General features: G+C 35.3%; 1 protein-coding gene across 1 annotated transcript; it reads left to right on the forward strand.

Annotated features, from left to right (window-relative positions):
* The first annotated feature begins 417 nt into the window (after positions 1-417).
* Positions 418-2079, forward strand: LOC128982625 (uncharacterized). Its single transcript, XM_054401577.1, has one exon. The coding sequence runs from the start codon at positions 418-420 to the stop codon at positions 2077-2079; it is 1662 nt and encodes a 553-aa protein (XP_054257552.1).
* Positions 2080-22987: the final 20908 nt, after the last annotated feature.

Here is a 22987-nt window from a genome sequence, read left to right on the forward strand (position 1 = left end):
ACCGACAAAGTGAGGGATCACGACCACCTCACCGGTTTGTATCGAGGCCCTGCCCATTCCAAATGTAACTTATTGTTTACTAAACCCAAATTTATTCCTGTTTTCTTGCACAACCTTTCTGGCTACGACATACATCAGTTCATCAAAGAAATAGGACGACAAGGTGAGAAACTCAAAGTGATTCCCCAAAACGATGAGCGATACATATCATTCACCGTTCAAGTTAGGGGAGGGTTGGAACTGAGATTTTTGGACTCTTTCAAGTTTTTAAGTGCAAGTTTAGACCAATTGATTAACAATTTAACTACAGATCAGTTTTAGCATACAAAGAGATTTGTCAAATCATCACAGATAGAGTTGGTAACAAGAAAAGGGGTTTATCCCTATGACTTTATGGATAACATAACAAAATATGATATGACAACTCTGCCGGAACTTCATGATTTCAAAAACAAATTAAATAAGTGTGATGTATCAGAATCAGATTATGAGCATGCTCAAAAGGTTTGGAATGAGTTCAACATCAAAGATATGAGAGAGTACACATTGTTTTACAACAAGATTGACGTCCTCCAGTTGGCAGACGTTATGGACAACTTCAGGCACGTTTGCCTTCAAACATATAGTCTCGACCCAGCGTGGTACTTCACAGCTCCCGGATTAGCCTGGTCGGCGATGCTGAAACTCACTGATGTAGAGCTCCAGTTACTAACCGACCTCGATATGATTCTAATGGTTGAAAAAGGAATTCGTGGAGGTGTTTCGCAGTGTTGCTTGAGACAAGCTCGAGCCAACAACAAGTATATGAGTCAAGGCTTCGATGAGAACAAAGAACCTAGCTACCTGGTGTACTTAGATGCGAATAACCTATATGCTTGGGCTATGTCACAGGCAATGCCATTCGGTGACTTTAGATGGCGAAAAGATACTGAAATAAATGTTTTAGACATCAGTGATGACGCAGCCACCGGCTACATTCTCGAAGTTGACCTCGAGTATCCCGAAGAAATTCATGACCACCATGCAGACTTTCCACTCGCACCTCACCACATGATTCCACCTGGGTCAAAAATATCCAAACTGGTCACCACTTTGTACGACCGATCTAGATACGTTGTACACTACAGAAATTTAAAACAGTATCTCAACCTCGGAATGAAACTAAAAAATATACATCGGGTTCTTGAGTTTTCTCAAAAACCGTGGATGAAACCATACATCGATTTAAACACTAACATGAGGACCAAGGCAAAAAATAAATTCGAAATTGACTTCTACAAGCTTATGAATAACGCGGTATTTGGGAAAACTATGGAAAACCTTCGGAATAGAGTGGACGTTCGTCTGGTAACCGACGAACGACAGGCGGATAAATTCATTGCCAAACCTACATTCAAGAGTAGGAAAATATTTACGGACCATCTTGCAGCTGTGCACATGACCAAAACATCACTTCTTTTCAACAAACCGATTTACGTGGGGGCGGCTATTCTAGATGTGTCGAAAACCCTTATATACCGTTTCCACTATCAAGTGATGAAGAGCAGATATGGTGATCGGGTCATACTCGCCTATACTGATACCGACTCACTGATTTACATCATATATACAGAAGACTGGTACATGGACATGAAAGAAATGATTGACGAGTTCGACACGAGTGCATATCAAAGTGCCAACCCTTTTGGTATGCCACGAGTAAACAAAAAGGTTCTCGGAAAAATGAAAGATGAGCTGGAAGGTCTGATCATGGTTGAATACGTTGGTCTGAAGTCAAAAATGTATGCCACTGACGTAGAGGAAGGTTTGAATTGTATAAAAACATCTAAAAAGGCTAAAGGAATCAAGAAATCAGTGGTGGAAAATGAAATCACAATAGATGACTATCGCAGATGTTTGAAGACTCTCGAAGATGTGTACAGACAAATCAACAGCATCCGAAGCCACCTGCACGATGTTTATAGTATGACACAATTCAAGAAATCACTTTCGCCAAAGGACGACAAACGGTGTGTTCTTCGAGATGGAATAAAGACGCTACCCTGGGGACATAGAAGAATTCCTACTGAATGTACATAAAAAAATGTAAAAAAACTATTCCTGTAAAATATATTTTTTTCGTGTTTTACACTGTTGTTATTTATTGTCCTGGTGTGCACAAGGTTTTTTGTAGCTCTTTCTCATAAAAAGATCCAATTATTTCTTCACCACTTTTATCTTTGATTCTATAGGTTATTGGAAAGGTGTCTTGCACTTTGGATATAGTAAATATCTCTCTAGTCCAATTGCGACTGTATTTATCGGCAAACGTATCTTTTTTTGTCACAATCCTCACTCTGTCTCCTAGTTGAAATTTTATTTTTCTAGGTGTGTGAGGAATATTGGAGAACCTCTCAAGCAATCTAGGTACGTCCGCATTAGTAACCTCTGCAGGTTTCATACGAATCGTACGATGGACACTGTTGTTGTACTGATGTAGCAGGTCTTGAACTATGTCCAACCACCGAAAACAATTTCGGGTCTCAAATATGACTTTCATTTTTTCATTCAACGTACGATTGAACCTCTCAACGATTGCACTCTTTTCCTCATTTTCAGTATGATACATTTTTATGTTGTACGATTGCAAAACTGACTTAAAATCACGGTTAAGAAATTCTTTGCCCTTATCGGTGTGTAACAGTCTGGGAGCGGTGTGACCGTTGACGTCAATTGCTCGCTTCAATATGAGCATAAACGATTCCGCTACTTCTGCACCCCGTTTGGTCATCAACGGCTCTGACCAGGCAAATTTTGAAAAGGTATCAATCACATTCAACATATAATTATAGCCATCATTCTCACTGGCATACTTTCTCATGACAACCAGATCTGCGGCCCACAGATCGTCTATAACTAGGGTAACAATACGTCGTCGAGGAAAGTGCTTGATCACTGGTCTATGTACTTCCTTGGCGGCCATACTGGGCTTAGGAACTTTGACGAAGGCGCCTTTACGCTGACCGCAAATATTGCATGTCGTATTTAAACGCCATTTGTTGTTAACGGTTTTGACATACTCCCCACTGTCTTGAGACGTGGTTTTCCTTTTGCATTTCATACAGTAGATTTCCATTGGCTCTTATATAAGTGGGAAACACTTAAAAATGAGTGAACTGCACAGACACAGAATTCACTTGTCCGACGGTCAGAAGCGTAAGCTACGCATCGCGTTTAAAAAGCGTAGAACTGCTATAATTGGTTTAACTAATGATAGCCTCTCACGTGGAGCGGATCATATACTGCTTAACGAAGCACAACACAAGGCTGTTGAAAAAGCTATCCGGAACAAAACCTGTCTACGTCTGGCTGTGAGCTACTACCAGCTTTTGAAAAACAAAGAGGGTGGTCTTTTGAAAGAGATGTTGGAAATGGTTGAATCAAAGGTGCCATATGGAAAACGTTTCATATCTCCATTGATACGACATCAGGTGGCACCGATTCTCAAGAACCGATTCGTGCCGTGGTTGAAAAACCTGATCGATAACGAGCTAGATTCAATAATTGAAAAAGACCCCAAGGGAGCCGGCCTTAAGCGATGCATCAACAACAAGCTGGACTCTCTTTTAAAAAACCCGTAAGATCGTTTGAACCTATGTCACTGGGAGAAATAGAGCTTTATGCTAACCAATTAGGCATCCGTGGCTTTCGAGGAGTGTTTATGAGACAGATATTACCCGAAGCCCCTATGGAGTTTGAATGTGGAATCTTGAATCTGGGTAATATCGATTCTTCTGGAACCCATTGGACTTGTTATGTTAAAGACAAAAACAAAAAGTTCTATTTCGATTCGTTTGGAAACGCACCCCCACCACTAGAACTAATAGACTATTTAGGTTCAAACGATCTCTTCTATAATGACATTGCTGTTCAAGAGTATAATGATCCACCTATCTGTGGTCATTTGTGTTTGGAGGTTTTACGTCGAAACTCTAGTGATGAGCCTTGGGATGATATCATAAGAGCTATACGGGATGATAAATACGTATGGAGTTGGTGGTGGCAGCGGAAGATTCATGTTCAATAGATTCGGGGACGAGGTGGACTACCAAAGCTCAATTCGTCAACAAATCGAATCACAAACAAAGTCTGAAATTAGAGATCTTGTAAAATCAGGTCTTTCGGAAATGAAGAAAATGATGAGAACACCTAACGACGATTCGAGCTATGTAGCATTAAACAATAGACTTGGTAAAATAGAATCTACGATGAACATCAAGGATAATTTCATTGGTTTTAAAAGCAAACGTTTAGTTAGCGTCTCCAATGCAATTGATAAACATGATGTTGTAAACAAATATCAATTAGATACTGTAAAATCAACGGTGGATAGACTAACAAAAACATTCGATGTTTCGAACCCTGAGGTGGTGAATTTAAACGGACATCGAAGAATAGGAAAAGTCAGCAGATCAAAAGATCTTTATGACGTGATCGTAAGGAAAGAACTAAACGAGTTAAATGAAAAACTGGTTACATTCCAGACAAACCTTAACATGATATTGGGTAATATACACGATGACATTATAAATTTAAAGAGAGCACAAAATGGTAATGATATAATTGACAAAGATGCCGCTAGTGAAAATCCGGGGCAAAGGATGCCAAATGACATTCCATCCAGAGCACCCTATCCGCCTCAGTGATGGTAGCAAGTGCCGACTAGCTCTAGTTAGCTTTATGTCGGAGAACTACATAAACAACGTGTTAGAACTGGGTAACATATATTTTTGGGACAGCGATATTTATCTGATCTCGACGCCATTTACGATCTCAAAGGGATATTGGACTATTGAAAAACTAAATGAAAAAATCAACGAATATATTACTGCATTGAAACTTAACGTACCTACCAACCAATTTTCAATCAAAAGAGAAAACAATCGTATCGCAATAACAAGTCCATTGAAATTTTATCTCGACGAAAAGGCGGCTTCATTCCTCGGATTCTCAAGTCCAGGAGAGAAACCATTAACCGAACAGAAATCGTTTTACGATGCCAATACATTACTGACTGCGCCAAACGCACCCAATTTCAGGGCTGTGGACGCCATAGAGGTACACTGCAACATCGTAGAGCACAGTTACATCAGCCACGATGAGCACAGACACAAACATGTGGAAGCAGAACTGTTGTACACGTTCTTCCTGAATGTAGCACATGGCTACAAGATATATGAAGTGCCAACGGAGAAGTTGTACGTTCCTCTGAGGAATGGTTTACAAACGATCAACCGAATCGACATCACTCTCCGAGATCAAAACAATCGCTTGCTTCAAAACGAAAACGTTGAATGTGTAATAGTTTTAGATTTATATAAGTCCTAAAATGGATATCAATGTGTACTGCATCGAAGAAGGATCCATAAATAATCTATTACCACACCCATTAAGATGCCTTATAGTCGGTTCATCAGGGTGTGGAAAAACAAACCTATTGCTCAATTTTATCTATAACGTAAAGGGTGTAAAGTTCAAAAACCTTTATGTATTTAGCCGATCCATTGATCAGCCAGCATACACACAGCTACGTAAACACTATGAAAAAGTAGAGCACGCACTCGGCACAACTATTGCATACTTTTACTCAAACTGCAGTGACTTGATACCTCTAGACGAATGTAAGTCCAACTCTTTGGTGGTGTTTGACGATTGTCTTTTAGAAGAACAAACAAAAATAAAAGACTATTTCATACGAGGGCGTCATAAACAGGTATCTTGCATTTATTTGAGTCAGAGCTACGGGCGGGTAGACATGCAAGTAATAAGGAATAACGTTAATCTTTTGTGTATATTCACACAAAACAAACACTATACACAAAAGATATACAACGACTTCGTTGGATTTGATATGATATACCAAGAGTTTGTAGGCATGTGTAAAAAGTGTTGGGCGGAACCTCACGGTTTTATGTCAATAGACACTACTAAAAAAACGCATCTAGGTAAATATAGATGTATGTTTAAGGAAACGCTATATCCCTAATAAAAACTTTTTTGCATCAAATACGTGTATTTTGTTACATTAACGATATTTTATACTTAAGAGCGTATTTACACTAAATGATTGTGTTTATGCTAAAAAACGATATTTCAAATTAAAGAGCGTTTCTGCACTAAATAAACGTTCTGTTTTTATCAAAAGCGTTTCTACACTAAATAAACGTTATATTTATGTAAAGAACGTTTCTACAATCAATAAACGTTTCACATGTACATGTTGGAATAACGATGTGAATCTTACGTCGTGTTTATGTGTTACTAAGTGCACAATGGATACAAAAGAAGCTAAGCGACTTGAGACTCTAGAAAAGAATCTCGTCAAAAAATTTCGGACAGCGGAACAGGAGGAAAAGAAAGAACGAGCTAAGAAACTGGAGGAGATTACAAACTCCCATCCCAATACACATGCAATACAAGACATCACAAAACCCCCAACACGAGTAACAAGTAAAACGCGAGATGAACCTCTGACAGTTGAAAAAGCTAGACAGCTGGAGCAACTGCAAACCACTCTACAAAACCAGTTTGGAGAAATACATGTTAGGGAAATGGAGGAACAACGTGTAAGGGAGAAAAAGTACGAGGCTATCACCAAAGCGATTAAAGAGAAAAAAGAAAAGGATGAGGTACTGGAGAAAAAAACAAAAGAAATGCTGAAAAAACAAAAATACAACCAGCTAATGAAACGCAACTTTAGACCATCAGTCTCTAGTACACCGGACCGAGTCGGTTATATTGGTTCCACTCAAGACGATGATGATGAAGATGAAAAAATGGAAGTAGTTGCAGATAAATCAATAAAACAGTTGATGGATACCAAGGTCGTTAATCTTGGAGTGGTCGGGGCTAAATATCTACCACGAGCTAGTGACTCTCAATTCGGTATTTATTTCGATGAGATAGATGAGCAACTAAAAATCGGTTCTGAACCGATTGGGTTTGATTATGATGACATTATTGTAAACAACAAACGATTTAAAGGTACTGAAGGACTTTGGAAACTTTTAACGAAGAAAGGGTTTGTGCAGTCTAATGAATACACATCAAACGATTGGCAGACATATAAAGATATGCTTTTGATGACAAACTCTATCTTCCAGAAAAATGATCCTACTACACGACGTCCAAAATCTAGTTCAGGACAAAAATGGCGGAAAATGATAAAACCTATTTGGGACGAAGTTATCAAACCGACCGATCCGATTGAACAAGATATGGACAGGGATGTATTGACAGGATCCGGTTTAAAACGCTACCATGACGGTCCGGTTGAATATCGCTACATCAAAGACCTCAACGAGCTCATCAACCGTCTGAATTTTATTTACGCAGAGGAGGTTGCAGGCAACAACAACTTTCACAACGAAAAACTATCTGTTGTTAAATTCATATCCGACCGTATGCAAGAACTGATTGACCAACCGAACGGGGTCAAATACGTAGTACGATGTTTTTCAGCCTTGCCTGAACGCGCGATAGAAGGCTCGGGATTGTTGAACGACATCATCAACAAATTACCTGTAGAACTACACGCCCCGCGTAATTGGAAATTCGATACGTACAACTTCTGCGGTCCAGGCACGAAGCTCACTGAACGATTAGGTCGTGGTGACAAGGGTGTGAATCCTTTAGACGATGCGTGTAAACAGCACGACATATGGTACAGAGACTACCGGAAGCCCGAAGACAGATGGGTCGCAGATAAAGCGTTACAGAAAGCGGCGTGGGATAGAGTGACGTCTAGCGACGCGGACCTTAACGAGAGGAGCGTAGCCCTCGCGACCACGGGTGCGATGTGGTTGAAACGTAAACTAGGGATGGGTTTAGGTACATCCGCGTGTTCATATCCCTGTAGAAAAAAAATGGGTATATATAAGTGAGCAGCATGGACAACGCTTGGCAAATCTTGTCCCGCGAACCGAAGGCACCGAACGGTGTACTCACCGACGAGCTCGTTATGAAGTTCGATAGGTACCTCAACTGGGACCTGTTATCACTTCACTATGATTTCTCCATCGATATGCTACGTATTTACTTCCATCGTGTTGACTGGGGTCCTATTCTGAAGAGGCAAAAATTCAGTGAGAGCTTTCTTCGTGAGATGGCACCAAACTTTGAGCATGCGTGGTTTGCTGTCAGCAAGCACCAAATACTTTCCGAGTCGTTCATACACGACTACGCAAACAAAGTCGATTGGGAATACATTAAAAAATTCCAGATCGTTTCGCAACAGTTTTTGGATGATCACAAAGCTTACATGGAAGAGGAGTTCAATGAGTAAGCCTCTATATATACCATGTAATTAAAAAAATAAATAAAAATAATTAGCTTATATTTTTTTGTTCTTCTGTGTTATTAAGTCATTGTAGACAATGGAAGCACTGTACGAACGTTTCTCCACCGGAGTGGTGAAAAGCGAGTACCGAGCTGTTATGCCGATATCCGAGTTGAATTTCAACACACCAAACAATTACACAATCTTCAAACTCGATCACGGAGACACGTTTTACGACTCGGCAATTCAATATCACATCTGCGGCGAGGTAGTAAAAAAATCCGATGGTAAAGCATATGATGCGACTGCCACTATAGCCCTTATTGACAATTTCATACCATACCTCTTTACAAGAATCGAACTGAAAAAACACAACACAACAATCGATGTGGTCGATCATCCGGGAATTACAAGCACTATCAAAAGTATTCTAAACTATCCTCAATCGATGAAACCCGCTTTGCAAAACTGTGGGTTCGCATCAAGATACTCGCTTGGTGGTGGCAAGTTCGAAGCAATTGGAACCTTAGCGCATCTCGGGTTAGGATTCTTTGACCACATGCGATACCCCATGTACAAAGGTGGATTCGAGATTGTATTCACAAGAGCTGAAGATAACGACGCTCTATACCATTGGAAAGGAACCGCTGCCGCAGCTACCGATCCTGAGGACGGCAAAGTGAAAATCACTTCCTTCGTTCTCAGAGTTCCCATAGTGGAATATACGTCAACTAGCAAAATCCAACTAATCGACGGTCTAACAAAACTTAGTGAAAAAGATGAGTTGATCTACAACTATTATCAGTGGCAATGTATTGACAAAAAGGGCGTGTTCGGATCTACGTACACATTCGACATTACAAACGTTTATAGAAACGTATACAACCCTAGATTCGTAATCATGTGCTTTCAAACTAACCGCACGAATGATCAGAAAAAGAACCCAGCGCAATTTGACAGCGAAAATATAAAGAACTTTGCAGTTAAAATAAATGGTCAACGTTACCCTCAAGAACTGCAAAACGCTGCAATCCTTGAGGGACGTTGGAGAGTGATTTACGAGCAATTCATGAGATATCGTAAGGTGAATTTCGATGACAGCTCAATGATCATTGACCCGAGCGAGTTTATTTCACACTACCCACTGTATGTTGTCGACACACATCTTCATCCGATGAATACAGACCGTTCTAGAAGTGACATTCAAATAGAATTCGATTTCACAAACGCAATCGCATCACCATCGGCCGATTCAGGCACTACCGCATATGTCATCGTAGTCTCTGAAAACGCGTTTGCCTACGACATATCAAGGAACATAATCAAGGTGATGTAACTGCACATTTATATAAGTGAGAGACATGGCGCAATTGGTAGATTTGCTTAACGCGTGCCAAGCACCCAAATACACTAAAATCGAAGAGCTGCGACATGAGCATCCCTACAGAATAGTGGAGTTGCAGCGAGTCGTGACGAGATTCGGTCCCTCGGTAACCGCTACTGTCGAAGAAGACCCTTGTGGCAATCTAAGAAAATTGTATCTCCCATGCAGGTACAACAACGTTTTGACAGACGTCATGATTAGAAACTACAACAACGGTGTCAATGAAAAACTTGCTTTGATACCCAAAAGCCATGGTCAGATCGAGTTTACAACAATAAACTAATAGAACAGAAATAAAGTACACAAAATAACTGAAAAACACAAAAAAAAATATTTTTTCGCCTCCGGGCATTGGCGTGGTCGAAACCACACCACGTGCTGAGTCGCCAACCTACCTCACTCCACGTGGTCACAGATCCATAACTACATAACTACAGTAGCAGAAAATATTGCTATTTGCACCTTGCATGCAGTGCGGCTGAGCAACAGACAATAGAACTAGACAGACAACAGGTCCAACTCCAATGCAAGATAATAGCAAAATGAACAACATATTTTTGGTAAAATAGTTTGTTAAAACAATATAGTACAGCATTCTTAAATAAAAACAATCCTCGTTCGTTCTCCGACTAGCACCTTTAGGTAAAATATAATATTTTCAATTTTGTCAATATTACACTCAGTTAGAGCTTACGAAACATAAATAATTATAAAAACAGAGTTACGATGATCTTCATTTTTGTAAACATTTCTAGAAATGAGATTTAAAATGTAATTGAGACAGGGAGTCTCCATTGGTGGATGTATATAAATAAAAAGCAATGATTACGTAACAGAAAGCAATGAGTTTCAAATGGCGTGTCAGTATACATTGAGATCGAAATACTGCATCTTCATACAAATCCTCTAGTGAAAACATGAGCACCGAATGATGCAATCGGCGCCATTTTTGTGCAGTTGAGAACCTATTGGTGGTCCTATATAAAATGAGATTCAAAAGCTGTCGTCGTTTTCGATCTCAACCATGAGATCCTATTATACGACAAGTATACCAAATGAGAACTGATTTAACGTTCTTTATATCTACACAAAAAAAGGTCATCCAAATCAGAGGATCAGTCTCTGTCTGTAAGGTTAGGTTAGGTTAGGCAAAGTGAGGTTACCTACCTCAACCCACGTGGTCTACACTCCTCCCTCCTCTGTCCTAGAACCCCCAAAATGACTACTACTTGTATTAATTCATTTTTCTTTTGTTTGCCTATTAATATGATTTTCCCTAACACTATGCACTTACAGATGTGGGCTACAAAATGATGGATTGAATACTAATGAACATTATAAACCATAATAATCTATAATATGAATTTGGTATGGCACGAACTGGGATTGCTTTCTCCATTGCAAGTAAATAATGTGAGCGTTCTTTTTAATGACACTCTAACATCATTTTATGTTGGCCTAATTAATTAAAAGTTATTATGTTCTACATGTAAAAGTGTATTTATTTGATGTTCACTAGAATCTCAACTCCTATATTAATATAGCGGTGCTTAGGTTGAAACCCCTTGTGTTGTGGTTTCATTATTGTGTTGAATTATGTTAGCCCTTCTCGCAACAAAGGGAAGTAATAGCTCATTAACTTTACATATTTCTTCTTTGACTAAAACTTTTAGACATCTGAATAGATGTTACACACAGGAGTATAAAATTAGATCCATAGTTTATAATCTTTATATCCCAAAAAAACAATTCAACTACATTCAATCCAATTGTATAATCAATAGTTATAAGGTTATATTTTATTTTGATAAGGTATATAAAGATTTTATCCTGTCGCAAGTATGGGTTTGTAAAAGCTAATTTCTAAGGCATTTTGAAAATATTCATCCCAAATAACCATTTAATTTCATGACATCAGGTTTCACGTGAAAAAATTGTATTTTATGTACTTTGGTTTAAAAGATACGTTATTTTATTTATTTACGTTTTAACTTAAACAATACAATGAATAAAACTATTAAATCTAATAAACGACTTTACGTAAAACACAGTTAAGAGAAGTAAGAAACACAGTTTAGTATAACAAGAAGTATTATTTCAACAGTTTTATAAATTGTTGCGTTCTTAAAATATTATAATATGGATTCCAATCATACTATTTCCTACTAACCGTTTCATTTACTCTGAATGATATTTATTCAAAGATTAGGAAATACTTTACAGGGAGTAACAACCGAGCTAAGTACTACGAAGAAAAAAAAATCCACGAATTTGTTTAAAAAAATGTTTTTATTAATATTTATTGTAACCAATATTTTGTAGATGATAAAAGAATAAAAACAAGTTCAATTGCAGTTTCAGAGGGAATAACTGACCATCTGTCAGTCAAAAAAGTTTAGCTGTGACGTGGATATCACTAGAGGCTTAAACTTGCTGGACTAGCCACACGAAGGTTTGTGTTACTTTATATTTTACAAACCAGTAAACACTGCGTGTCAATCATAATTTAACAGATTAACCTAACACTGTACTGCTATTAAATCCATCCAGTTGTCTAGTATTCTTCCTACATTTGGGTTTATTCAATGAATGATTGGGATTTTAAATATATAATTTTGCAAGAAATCTGTTTTGTATACAACCTGTGTTGCATATATATGCATTATTTGCATATTTTTTATTTTTTTATTTAAGTCATTGGTATTTTGCTTAAACATCCCTACACTAAGATATTTATTATAAGTAATATTTATTATCAATTATTATTTACGTTTTCTAACAAAATAATTGCGGTTTTTATCTATATAGTTGATGAAATAAAAATAATAACTACATTTCTTCAAAAGGTAACCGATAACCAATTTCGTTTCAAGTAAATTTAAATGCAAAACGATATAATTTTATATTATTTTATTCAGGTTAAGTTTAATTAATTTTGTTCTAAATGGTGTTGTGAGAGAATCCAAATAATTCGATCAAATATGCGTTAAAAGGACACTGCAATTATGTTATGTTTCATGTAATATAAATTCTTAAAAGCAATATAAATTACTGAAATATCTTTAAACCCGTGGTTACTTAAGTGGAAACAATTTTAAACATGACAACAGATTACAGTCTCGTGCTTTACAACATATTTCAGTGAATCGAATTAAAATTATATCTTATTGATGTAGTAATAGTTTCATATTATCTTGTTTTATTTAAAATCGTAGTACAGTTATTTAGATTATTAGTAATGTTAATCCATAGCATATAACATTTTTTAATTATACATTAAGCAAGGACACAGTACGTAAGTATAAAATAGAGTTTTGTTATAAGCTTTTTTAATACTATTTACGATTAGGTTTTATTGCGAAAAGTGATTATTATCTTTCAGTATTCAAATTAATTGAGCCATAAATAATAGCTAGGTTAACAGGATATATATATACATATAAATATATGTATATATGTATATATATATATATATATATATATTAACTTTCCTAACCAGTCAGAATACTTTGAGACATACGTTTATTGCTTTAAGCTATTCCTGGTTACTCCAACTCAACAATCACAACACTTGGTATTAAAATACGAAAGCATAACGATTAGACGCTCTTATTAATTTGATAAAATAATTCCCTGATATAAATATGTTCTGCAAATATTATTTTACAATAATTATTGTTACGAATTTACTACAGTAGTAATCAAGAACTTAAAAATGTTCGTAAAATATTTTTTTACATCTATTAAATGTTCTTATTGCTTTAGTATTTAACATTAAAGTAAAGATCGCTAATTATAACTAGAAAATGTTTACGAAGAGGAGTTAGGTTTCTAATATGAATATAGTTATAAGGACTGCGAACCCTTGAAAGCTTTCCCATTTAATTGATGGAAGGTTCCATCAAGTTGGATTAACGTCACAACGTCTTCATTTCTAAAATGTAATTTTCTACTTCTCCGTCTCAAAATTAATCACTACTAATTTTCTAAACTATTAACCTCATTTCACTAGGTTATAATGTAGACCTTATCATATTAATTTTCACTACGTAAAAAATTCAATATTCTGCTACAGTATTTTAATTTGTACTTCTCTTTTTTTGTACTTTGTATAAATAACACATTCCACACACATTAAACACATTTTAAAAACCCCTGATTACTGATTACCTGATTCTGTTTTTACTTTAGGGCAAAACAGCCCTTTAAGCTTGAATCAATGAACATCATTATTAATATACAATAATATTTTCTTATAAAATAAGAATACAATTTAGACGCCTGATGTAAATGTTAAGAATACAACTCAGACTGTTCATAACTATAATTTTACATTCATCTTCCATTTACAACAAAGGAAACTAACATCTTGAAATTGTTTGCTTAAGGAAATTGTGTTTCTGAAGTACTTGACAGTGTCAAAATACATAGTGGCATTCTAAATTAAAGTCTTTTAAAACGTCCAGAAAATTGTTATATTTCTCTACTCATGCCTAAGATTTTTTTTCCGATTACTAACATTGATGGTTATACATTTTTACCTCTTATACGATGCAACCATATATTTTTACCTTAAGTTTTTTGAAATTTTTTCTGTTACTCTTTATAAAATCAAATCAAATCAATTTATCTTATTTATTTATATAAGACTTATTTATATAAGATACAATTGTAATAAATATCCATAAAAAATAAAATAAAACACAAAAATATATTTATACAATCATTATAAGGTACAAAGGGATTTCATATGAGATGTATATTAAGATACACCATTTAAAACTATAAGAGGTAGTGTAAGTCAAATAATAATTTAATCTTTTTTGGCAAAACATTACCTTTTTTACGGTTTACCGATTGAAATTATTAATAAAGAACCATTTTACAAAATGTAAATCAAAAGTAAAATATTATAAAACTTGCGTTGGCTACTTTAGAAAAAAAAAACTTACAGCCTTTTCAGCTTAAGTATGTGTTTAGATTGTCAGTAAAGGAGAAGTTTACAAGTGACATTTTACTTAGCTGGCCAATACTTTGGAAGTCGATACCGAGTTCTTAAAAGCCTTTCATTAAATTGATGGAAGACCCTGTAAACTTGATAAGCATCGCGACATCTTTACTTATTGGAAAGTTTGTCATTTTAAAGCTTTTGATGGAAAAACTAATTTGTTAGAGATGTCTTTGCCATCCTTTACTACGCTTCTTTTACGAATCATGATTAATGTTACGAAATGTTAATGTTACGAATAACACAAAACGATAAAAGATAGGCCTATCAATTACACCAGTGTACATTGCCGCGGGCAGGACTCTACATGATAGCTATGATAGCTAGTGGGCAGACTGTACTAGGATATGGCGGCCTGACGTGGTCTTTGAACCGTCGTCTCCGTTACTAACAGCTAAATCTAGTTAATTAACTGTTTTAAACTAAATGTTAAATACATAATGTTTAATGATGTACATTTTTAATGCACCGTTACTAAGTACGAATGCCATTAAACACCGAGCAAAAGCCAAATATGGCTTGACTGCAGCTCATTGAAGACAGTAAAATCAAGTCTAGACCTCCAATTACTTTCATTAGTCAGTATTTGTATCCTCCTCATCTCTTCTGTTCAATTATAATGTAAGTCACAACCAATCCACTTTGCTACTTCACTATTTTCTTTCTATGAAAAAACAAACCAATTTTGAGATCAATTGTAATGTATAACATTATTTTTGCGAAATGTTTTAATTACATGTTTTTTTTTACATCACATGTTTTTACATGTTTTTTTTTTACATCACATGTACCTCTTTGAACTGTTACAAAATCATACATTTTTAGTGCTGATAGCCTTTTGGCACTCTTAGATACCATAACCTAGACTCAACGTGTCACCTTGTGGAGTTTGAAAAATATAAGAAAATTGGCTGAAGGGTGTGAAGACGTTTTTATTTCTTTTAGTTCAATAGTAAACAGTTTTTGGCATAAAAAGTAAGGTTGGTATTTACAAATTTATAAGTTTTTCTACATAGCACTGTGATTTATGCAATGGATTTCTTCTTTCTATAATTACAGTAATTGTAAATCCATAAGTCATTTTAAATCATAACCGTGGTTTAAATTGCAGCAAATATACCTGTTTAGCTATCTAATAATAACATTTCATAGCATATATTTTACTTATTTACCACCTCAGTCCTGTAAAACAAAAGTAAACCGTAACCATGCCCATGTTACATGATTAGCCCAATATTCTATAAAATACGTTGTGCAAAGATCGTCCTGCATATCATCGGTAAATATACAACGAAAAGTAAATATAGATGTCAACAATTAGCGTTTGATTTCTTACACAAAAGTACTGCGTAATTTTCTTAAATAAATTACACCATTTTATGATATAAAATTGTAATGTTGTATAAAACACAATAGGATAATAAATTATTCAATTACTGTTTTCCAACACACTACACTATACTAGTTTAAGAAATTGCACTTCTTCAGACAGCTGTGAAATTAAAACAATGGTGTAAAGTATACCTCGAGTAAATGTGTACCCTTAGAACAATGGAGGCTTGATTCAAGACTGAAAAGTAAATCAATACGACCACACTTATTGTCACTCCCTTCAATAAGAATCCTTTTCATTGCTTTTAATGGGCCCTCGTAGCATCTAATCTATTCATATCATAGATATAATCAAAATCCATGACCGGTGTTATTACAGTAATTAATATTGCACACTAATGCAAACAAATAAATATACTTTCATGTCAAAAGATTTGTTGGATTGACTATGAAACAAATACTAGCATTGGACTGAGTGATATCACATATTTAAGACAGGAGCTTGTTGTCAGTAAGGGCGTTATGTCAGGCTAATTTCTTAAAATTATTTAATTTTAATAAGGAATTTATTTTAAAAGGTGTTCCCCTCGCCGTATGTTCTTTAGATGTCCCATGTTCTTCCTTTTATCAACGACTTCACTTGCTGTACCACACTATTATCACTTTATTCTAACGATACGCAAAAGTCAATTTTCGTAAAAGGTATTCCCAAAATGTTCTTAATCTGTAGGCTAACAAGTATATTTTTCTAAAGCTAATAACTTAGCTTAGCAGTTATGACCTTAACCTGTACCAATGCGCACGTGGTCAGATATTGCAAAAACATATGTAGGCCTACTCGTTCTTGTTTCGTGTAAATATCCCCGTTTGTATACAATATTGTGTCCGTTTCATTGAGTCAAATTTTAAACGACCTTCTCGAAGTGACAGTTCTATTAACGGTGTTCATGTACAAGATCTGATTAGAATTCATCCATAAGGATTACACAGACTAACTTTGGAAGTACTCGGATAACTGTATTCCTTGTATAGTATTAACTTAGTTAATTGGTTTGTAGGCACTTCACTGAAATTTAACACTGATTATTACAATTCATTCAACATGCTTTGTCAAAAACTGATATAGTAGGTAATAGGAGTGTTTATGAACATTCAAAGACAAGAGAACTTTTACCCACGTCTTTGTCAAACAAACATTTACCAGGCTTAATTTTATTTTATACTATGCAAGCTCAAAAACAAAATCCACTAGAACTTGTTATCCTGGTTTAATGGTTCTACGGCAGATAGACTTTTTCTCCTGTTTGAAAATGTGCCAATCCTACAGAGTGTCTTCTTTTAAAGCTAACATTCTACCTATCTTATAGATTTATATTGTTAAATCTAACATTTTCTAAACTAACCATTACTGAAATATACAATCCTAGTAAAGTCTTGTAAATTTTTTTACAGTACAGCAGTTTAACTTAATTACAGAACTTTTTTAAATTTAAGAATAATTTATGTCTGCATAACAATTGATTAAAAATACACCGATGGTAAATTAAAACGAGACTTTTCAACTTCAAACCACTACTTCAGCTAAAATGCTCTTAAAAAAATTTTTTTTATTTATTACCAAGTGTTTAACTTAATGTTACTTTTAATCACAGTAAAAGAATAAAGTGGAGCGTTAATTTCGTTTGCTTAAAGAGTCCCTTATTAGCATTTCCGCCGAACAATTTATATTGCAACAAGTCTACTTCAAACGTCTTTTGAAGTGTCTCTCTGACGAAAAGTAAATAAAAATCCTCTTAAGTATCATTGGGCCAAAAAGCCAAACCTTTGCAGGCTTTTCTCATTAAAATATATCCAAGCAAATTCTGTAAAAAAATTTCAAGCGTGTTTGAATACTTGTATTATTTAATATTTTGTTGTTAACAGCCTTAATAATATTAATATTAGTTAATAATACTTGAAGTATTTGATCGTTACTTTTTATAATTCTCATGTTTTTATTAGAATAATATAAAAATATTTAGCTTACATACATTATCCAGATTTTCATATATTAACAAGTTTTGAACGAAAAATTTTCATGAATAATAGTAATATTTATGTAACACTAATTAAATGGAAATTGATATTTTCCTATAGTTACCTGACAAAGTAGGTTCCCTGCACTAATTCTAGCACCCAAGATACCTAATTTCTGCATTTACTTACTTTTGGTGCACTAATTTGTTTTTGGCGCACTATTTTTTCTCAGTATTCAAATTTAACAAAACAAACCAGTATTCTTTTAATGGCCATGTAATACGTGTACGCTTTAAATAAGTTGGCAACACTTATAAATACTACCACTACGATCAGGTAGTGCTCTGTTTCTCATTTCGCACAACGCCTGGATTTAACCAAACATAGAAACGTCTTGTATAGGGTTTGAAATACTAATTATTACATGCATTATATTAACTGTAGGAAAAACATAATGCGTAACGCGAGTACAAAGTGCCACAATGCACACTAGTTACACAAATAGATATTTAAAATAAGTTTAAATAATAAAAAAAGAAATAAATAAAATAAATAAAAAATTAATAAAACTATATTCTTTTGCTTGCCTGCTATTTGTTTAATTTAAATCGATGTGATTTTACAATTATTTGTTGTTTTATGCATCATGTTTTGTCATGATTATCACAAAACGGCTAATTTTAATAAAAGTTTTCAAGACCACTTGCATTTTTCAATCACAACAATCAAACAAACAACAACAAGTTCAAAAAATCCAATAAAAACAGTTGAGAAAGTTTTTCTTATTTTATTTTTGTTATAGCTCTTACCATAAGTAAAATATATAAAAATAGAGAAATGATCATTTAAATATTTTAACTTATTTGATGTTTTCTAAATTATATGTAATTGATAATACCTGTTGTAAGTATATGAAATGACGTTAGTAGTTATTTGAGTAGTTTTTAGCTTGGGGCTCATAATTTAGGCTCATTTTTAACAAATCTAATTATAAATGGACAGTCACAAATTTTTTGGTGACATAACGTTATGTCCTCATTGAAAATATCCATATCACTAATTCTTAGATGGTTAATTTTACCTTTTTTTTAAGGATGTACAAAAAATAACCAAAGGGTAAACAAATTTGACTATAAAACCATTGATAATACAACATGAATGACTATATAAAATTGACAGATTGATATGTTTAATGATTTTTCTTAAACGTAACAGAATATGGTACTTGTATTTCCATGGTAATCAGGGCATAAAATTGTGGATGGAAGTCTGGAATGTTATGATGGTTAATCAATCGGTTATAAATTCAAGCAGGAGAATCCCTTTAAAGTAAAATAGTTTACATTGTTTTCACTATTAGAGTACCCCTTTGTAATATAGAACAACATATCGTAATATAACTTTACGAAACATTGCTACATAAGGATATACAGCTATACATGTATTAAACAACTGTATTACGTTGTATAAATAAACAAATAATTTTAATTACGCAAATTAAACCAACAAAGGACATATTGTCCTTGTCACTGTCAATTATCCAATGTGGTCATCAATATTGGGTATTGTGTTATATTGTTTTCCTATTAATAGCCCTAATGGTTGATCATTCATGTTTTGATTATAAATTATAACCAGTCTAATAACTAATTTCGTTGCAGTTCACCATTTAAATTAAAATAACTAATCTATTCGTAGTAGATTTTTACTTAAGAGGCTTTATCAAATATAAGAAAACCTCATAAAAATGTCAAAGAACAATCTTACATGCGATTTTGAGAAATATTGCTGTATATTTGGTTGATTGTTGGATTTGTTTATATCTTTAAAACGTAAATAATGTATACAAACAGTTGTAGGAATTTAGTGTTTTACTACTTTCAATTTTTATTTCAAAATTGTTTTACGTTGTTCAGGAATTGCAATAAAACTAACTCTTTGAGTCAAGAAAGAAGATAATTTTGACAAGGAGACGCATGCATTTAATATTCACCATAACGAATGCTTCCTCTCCTCTGCTGCTAAGTATTCACCCTTTCTGTTTGGGGTTTCATTATGCTGTTGACTAATCGATGACATCCCGCATCAAAGAAAAGTATCAGCTGCAACATTTTGCTAACGCAGGTTTACATGCCTTTTTCTCTGCAAACTAAAAAAAGAATCCAACTATTAAAAAAATACCAAATTTGATCTAAGCAAAGCAAATGAACTAAGCATTGTACAAATTGTGTAAACAAATAAATAGGAATCAATTCTTTGTTTGAAGTTCATTGTTGGTGATGGTGAGTTAATGTTGTTCAAAGGTTTATTGCGGACATTTTCCATCACGAAAGTAAAAAACAATACACAACGTTTCGGGATCTGGAATCTGATCCCGTCTTCAGGTGAAAAAACTTAACTAACACATTACAACTAACAATACACAAACGCCCAACCTAAGTTGGAATACACTACCGAGGGTAGTAGTCAAAAAATATGCACTGTCAAGTCATGATACAACATGCAATTAATAACAAATCACAAAACACTATAATCTATAAAAGGTTTACGTACAAAAAACTCTAACAATGGAACACTAACAACACCGTACGCTATGACTCCACCAATGAAACTGATCCAACATGGCTGACCAATCGGAAACACGGGGACAACAGAAATGGCTTCCGGTCCCTGGAAAAGTAAAACCAACAGAATTCAATTCAATTCAATTCATTTATTTCCACGGTAACACCATTTTTACAAGAGGTACAATAAGTAGTAGCTATCAAACTCAAATTTAACAACAAATAAAGGCTATTCTGAATAAATTACAATAACAAGAACAAGAAAAACATATCAACAATGAAGATGGAAACCATGATAAATTTTTTAAAGCAATAACAAAACAAGACTTAAGAAAACAATAAATACACGGTTTGGAATCCTCTAAGCAAGACTTACATGACAAAAACAGATATAAATACTAAAGTGACAAAAATAAATAGCTGATCGAAGGTTGAACACAGTGCCGTTAACATGATGTAGGCATTAACTACAAATTATTTACAGAGAAGAGGCGACACAGATTGGAGCGGAAAGCAGCCACGCTGGAACGGTGAAAATCCAACACTGCGCCGACCTCGTTGCCGACCCGCAAAAGGCGAGGGATAGTGCTTCGCTGTAAATATACAGTATTGTAGTGCCTCCGCTCAAACGTATCCTTGGATCTTGTGCGGACAGGAACGTGGAATGGTATTCCTCCCAAAAGCTCAGGGCAGTCGATATTTCCACTTACAATCTTCATGAGAAACAGAGCGTCCGAAATTTTCCTCCGATCTTCCAAGCAGCATAGATTAAACTGAGATCTGATGAGATTCACGGGAGCATCAAGGTAGCGATATCCCATTCTGCAGCCAAGGACCCTAATAAAACGAACTTGAACTCTCTCCAGCGAAGATATGAGTCCAGTCTGATATGGAGCCCAGACAGGAGTGTTGTATTCGAGGATGGGACGAACCAGTGCACGAAAAAGCAACACCAAGGCATTAATGGAGAGTCCTCGAGTGAAGCGGAAGAGAAAGCCCAGAGTGGAACTTGATTTGTGGCAAATTTGTTGGATATGCTCTCCTGGATGAAGTGTTGGAGTAGTTATTATGCCAAGATCTTTATACCTCCAAACTCTACGCAGAGGGTCGTCCCCAAGAAAATAGCCATGCTCATGAGTGTTCTGACTGCGAGAAAAGGACATAACGACACATTTAGAGGTGTTCAGACTCATTGAATTGTCAATGCACCAATTCATCACTGCATCTATTGATGACTGAAGACGAGTGAAGTCTTGAGCACTGGAGATCTCTAAGAAAAGTTTTGCATCATCCGCGAACAGAAGGAACTCAGAATCCAAGGTGTCGCCAATGTCATTTATAAATAAGTTGAATAGAAAGGGTCCGAGGTGAGATCCTTGTGGCACTCCAGATGGTACGTGGATGGGGTAAGAGTAAGCAGTCCCACATCTAACTTTTAAAGAGCGTCCCTGAAGGTAGGATCTGATAAACTGAAGCAGAGGTCCAACAAAGCCTAGGCCTTCAAGTTTGGCGAGGAGAAGCTTGTGACTAACCCTGTCGAACGCCTTAGCGAAGTCCAGATAGATGCAGTCGACTTGGTTGCCTCTTGAGAAGGCCGAAGTAATATAGTTTTGGAAAACGACCAAATTGCTTGTAGTAGATCTCCCAGTGCGGAAGCCATGTTGACGAGGCGAGATCAGTGTTTTAAATTCAAAATCGAGGCCATCAAGTACTAAGCTCTCAAATACCTTAGCTACCGCATTTAAGATGACGACCGGTCGGTAATTTTCTGGTTTTGCACGGTTGCCAGATTTGAATAAAGGCACAATAAAGCCAGATTTTAAGCACTGAGGAAATATTCCATTAGAGAAGAAAATGTTGAAGAAGATGGCGAGATGAGGAGAAATAACAGTGCTGCAAGACCTCAGTATTGATGGGGGGATGCCGTCCGGACCAGCCCCTTTGTTAGGATCCAGCTTTGAGAGTTTTTCTTCAATTGCTTCGGCAGAGATGCGCCATGATGATATTGTCTTGAAATTTACAAAGTCGAGGTTTGGAGGATCTTCATCTGACTCAGTAAAAGTTGACGAAAAGTAGTCAGCAAAGGCGTGTGAGATTTTGACTGGCTCCACAACAACAGAATTATTTACAAGGATTGAATTAGGACTAGACGACGTATTCCTCTGTTCATTGACGAAATTCCAGAAACATTTAGGGTTGTTTCTAATGGAAGTATCCATTCGATCAAGATGCCTTTGACGACACTGGGCGACCATAATGGAACATTGGGCACGAAGTAGATTGAAATTCCTTAAATGGGATTGGCTGGATGTTATCTTGTACATTTTATGGGCTTTTTTCTTCAAGATAATTAGGCGCTTCAAGTC

Source organism: Macrosteles quadrilineatus, unplaced genomic scaffold (assembly GCF_028750875.1).
Source record: "Macrosteles quadrilineatus isolate MER2022 unplaced genomic scaffold, UCM_ALF_1.0 Scaffold_810__1_contigs__length_30931, whole genome shotgun sequence".
Classification (NCBI taxonomy): domain Eukaryota; kingdom Metazoa; phylum Arthropoda; class Insecta; order Hemiptera; family Cicadellidae; genus Macrosteles; species Macrosteles quadrilineatus.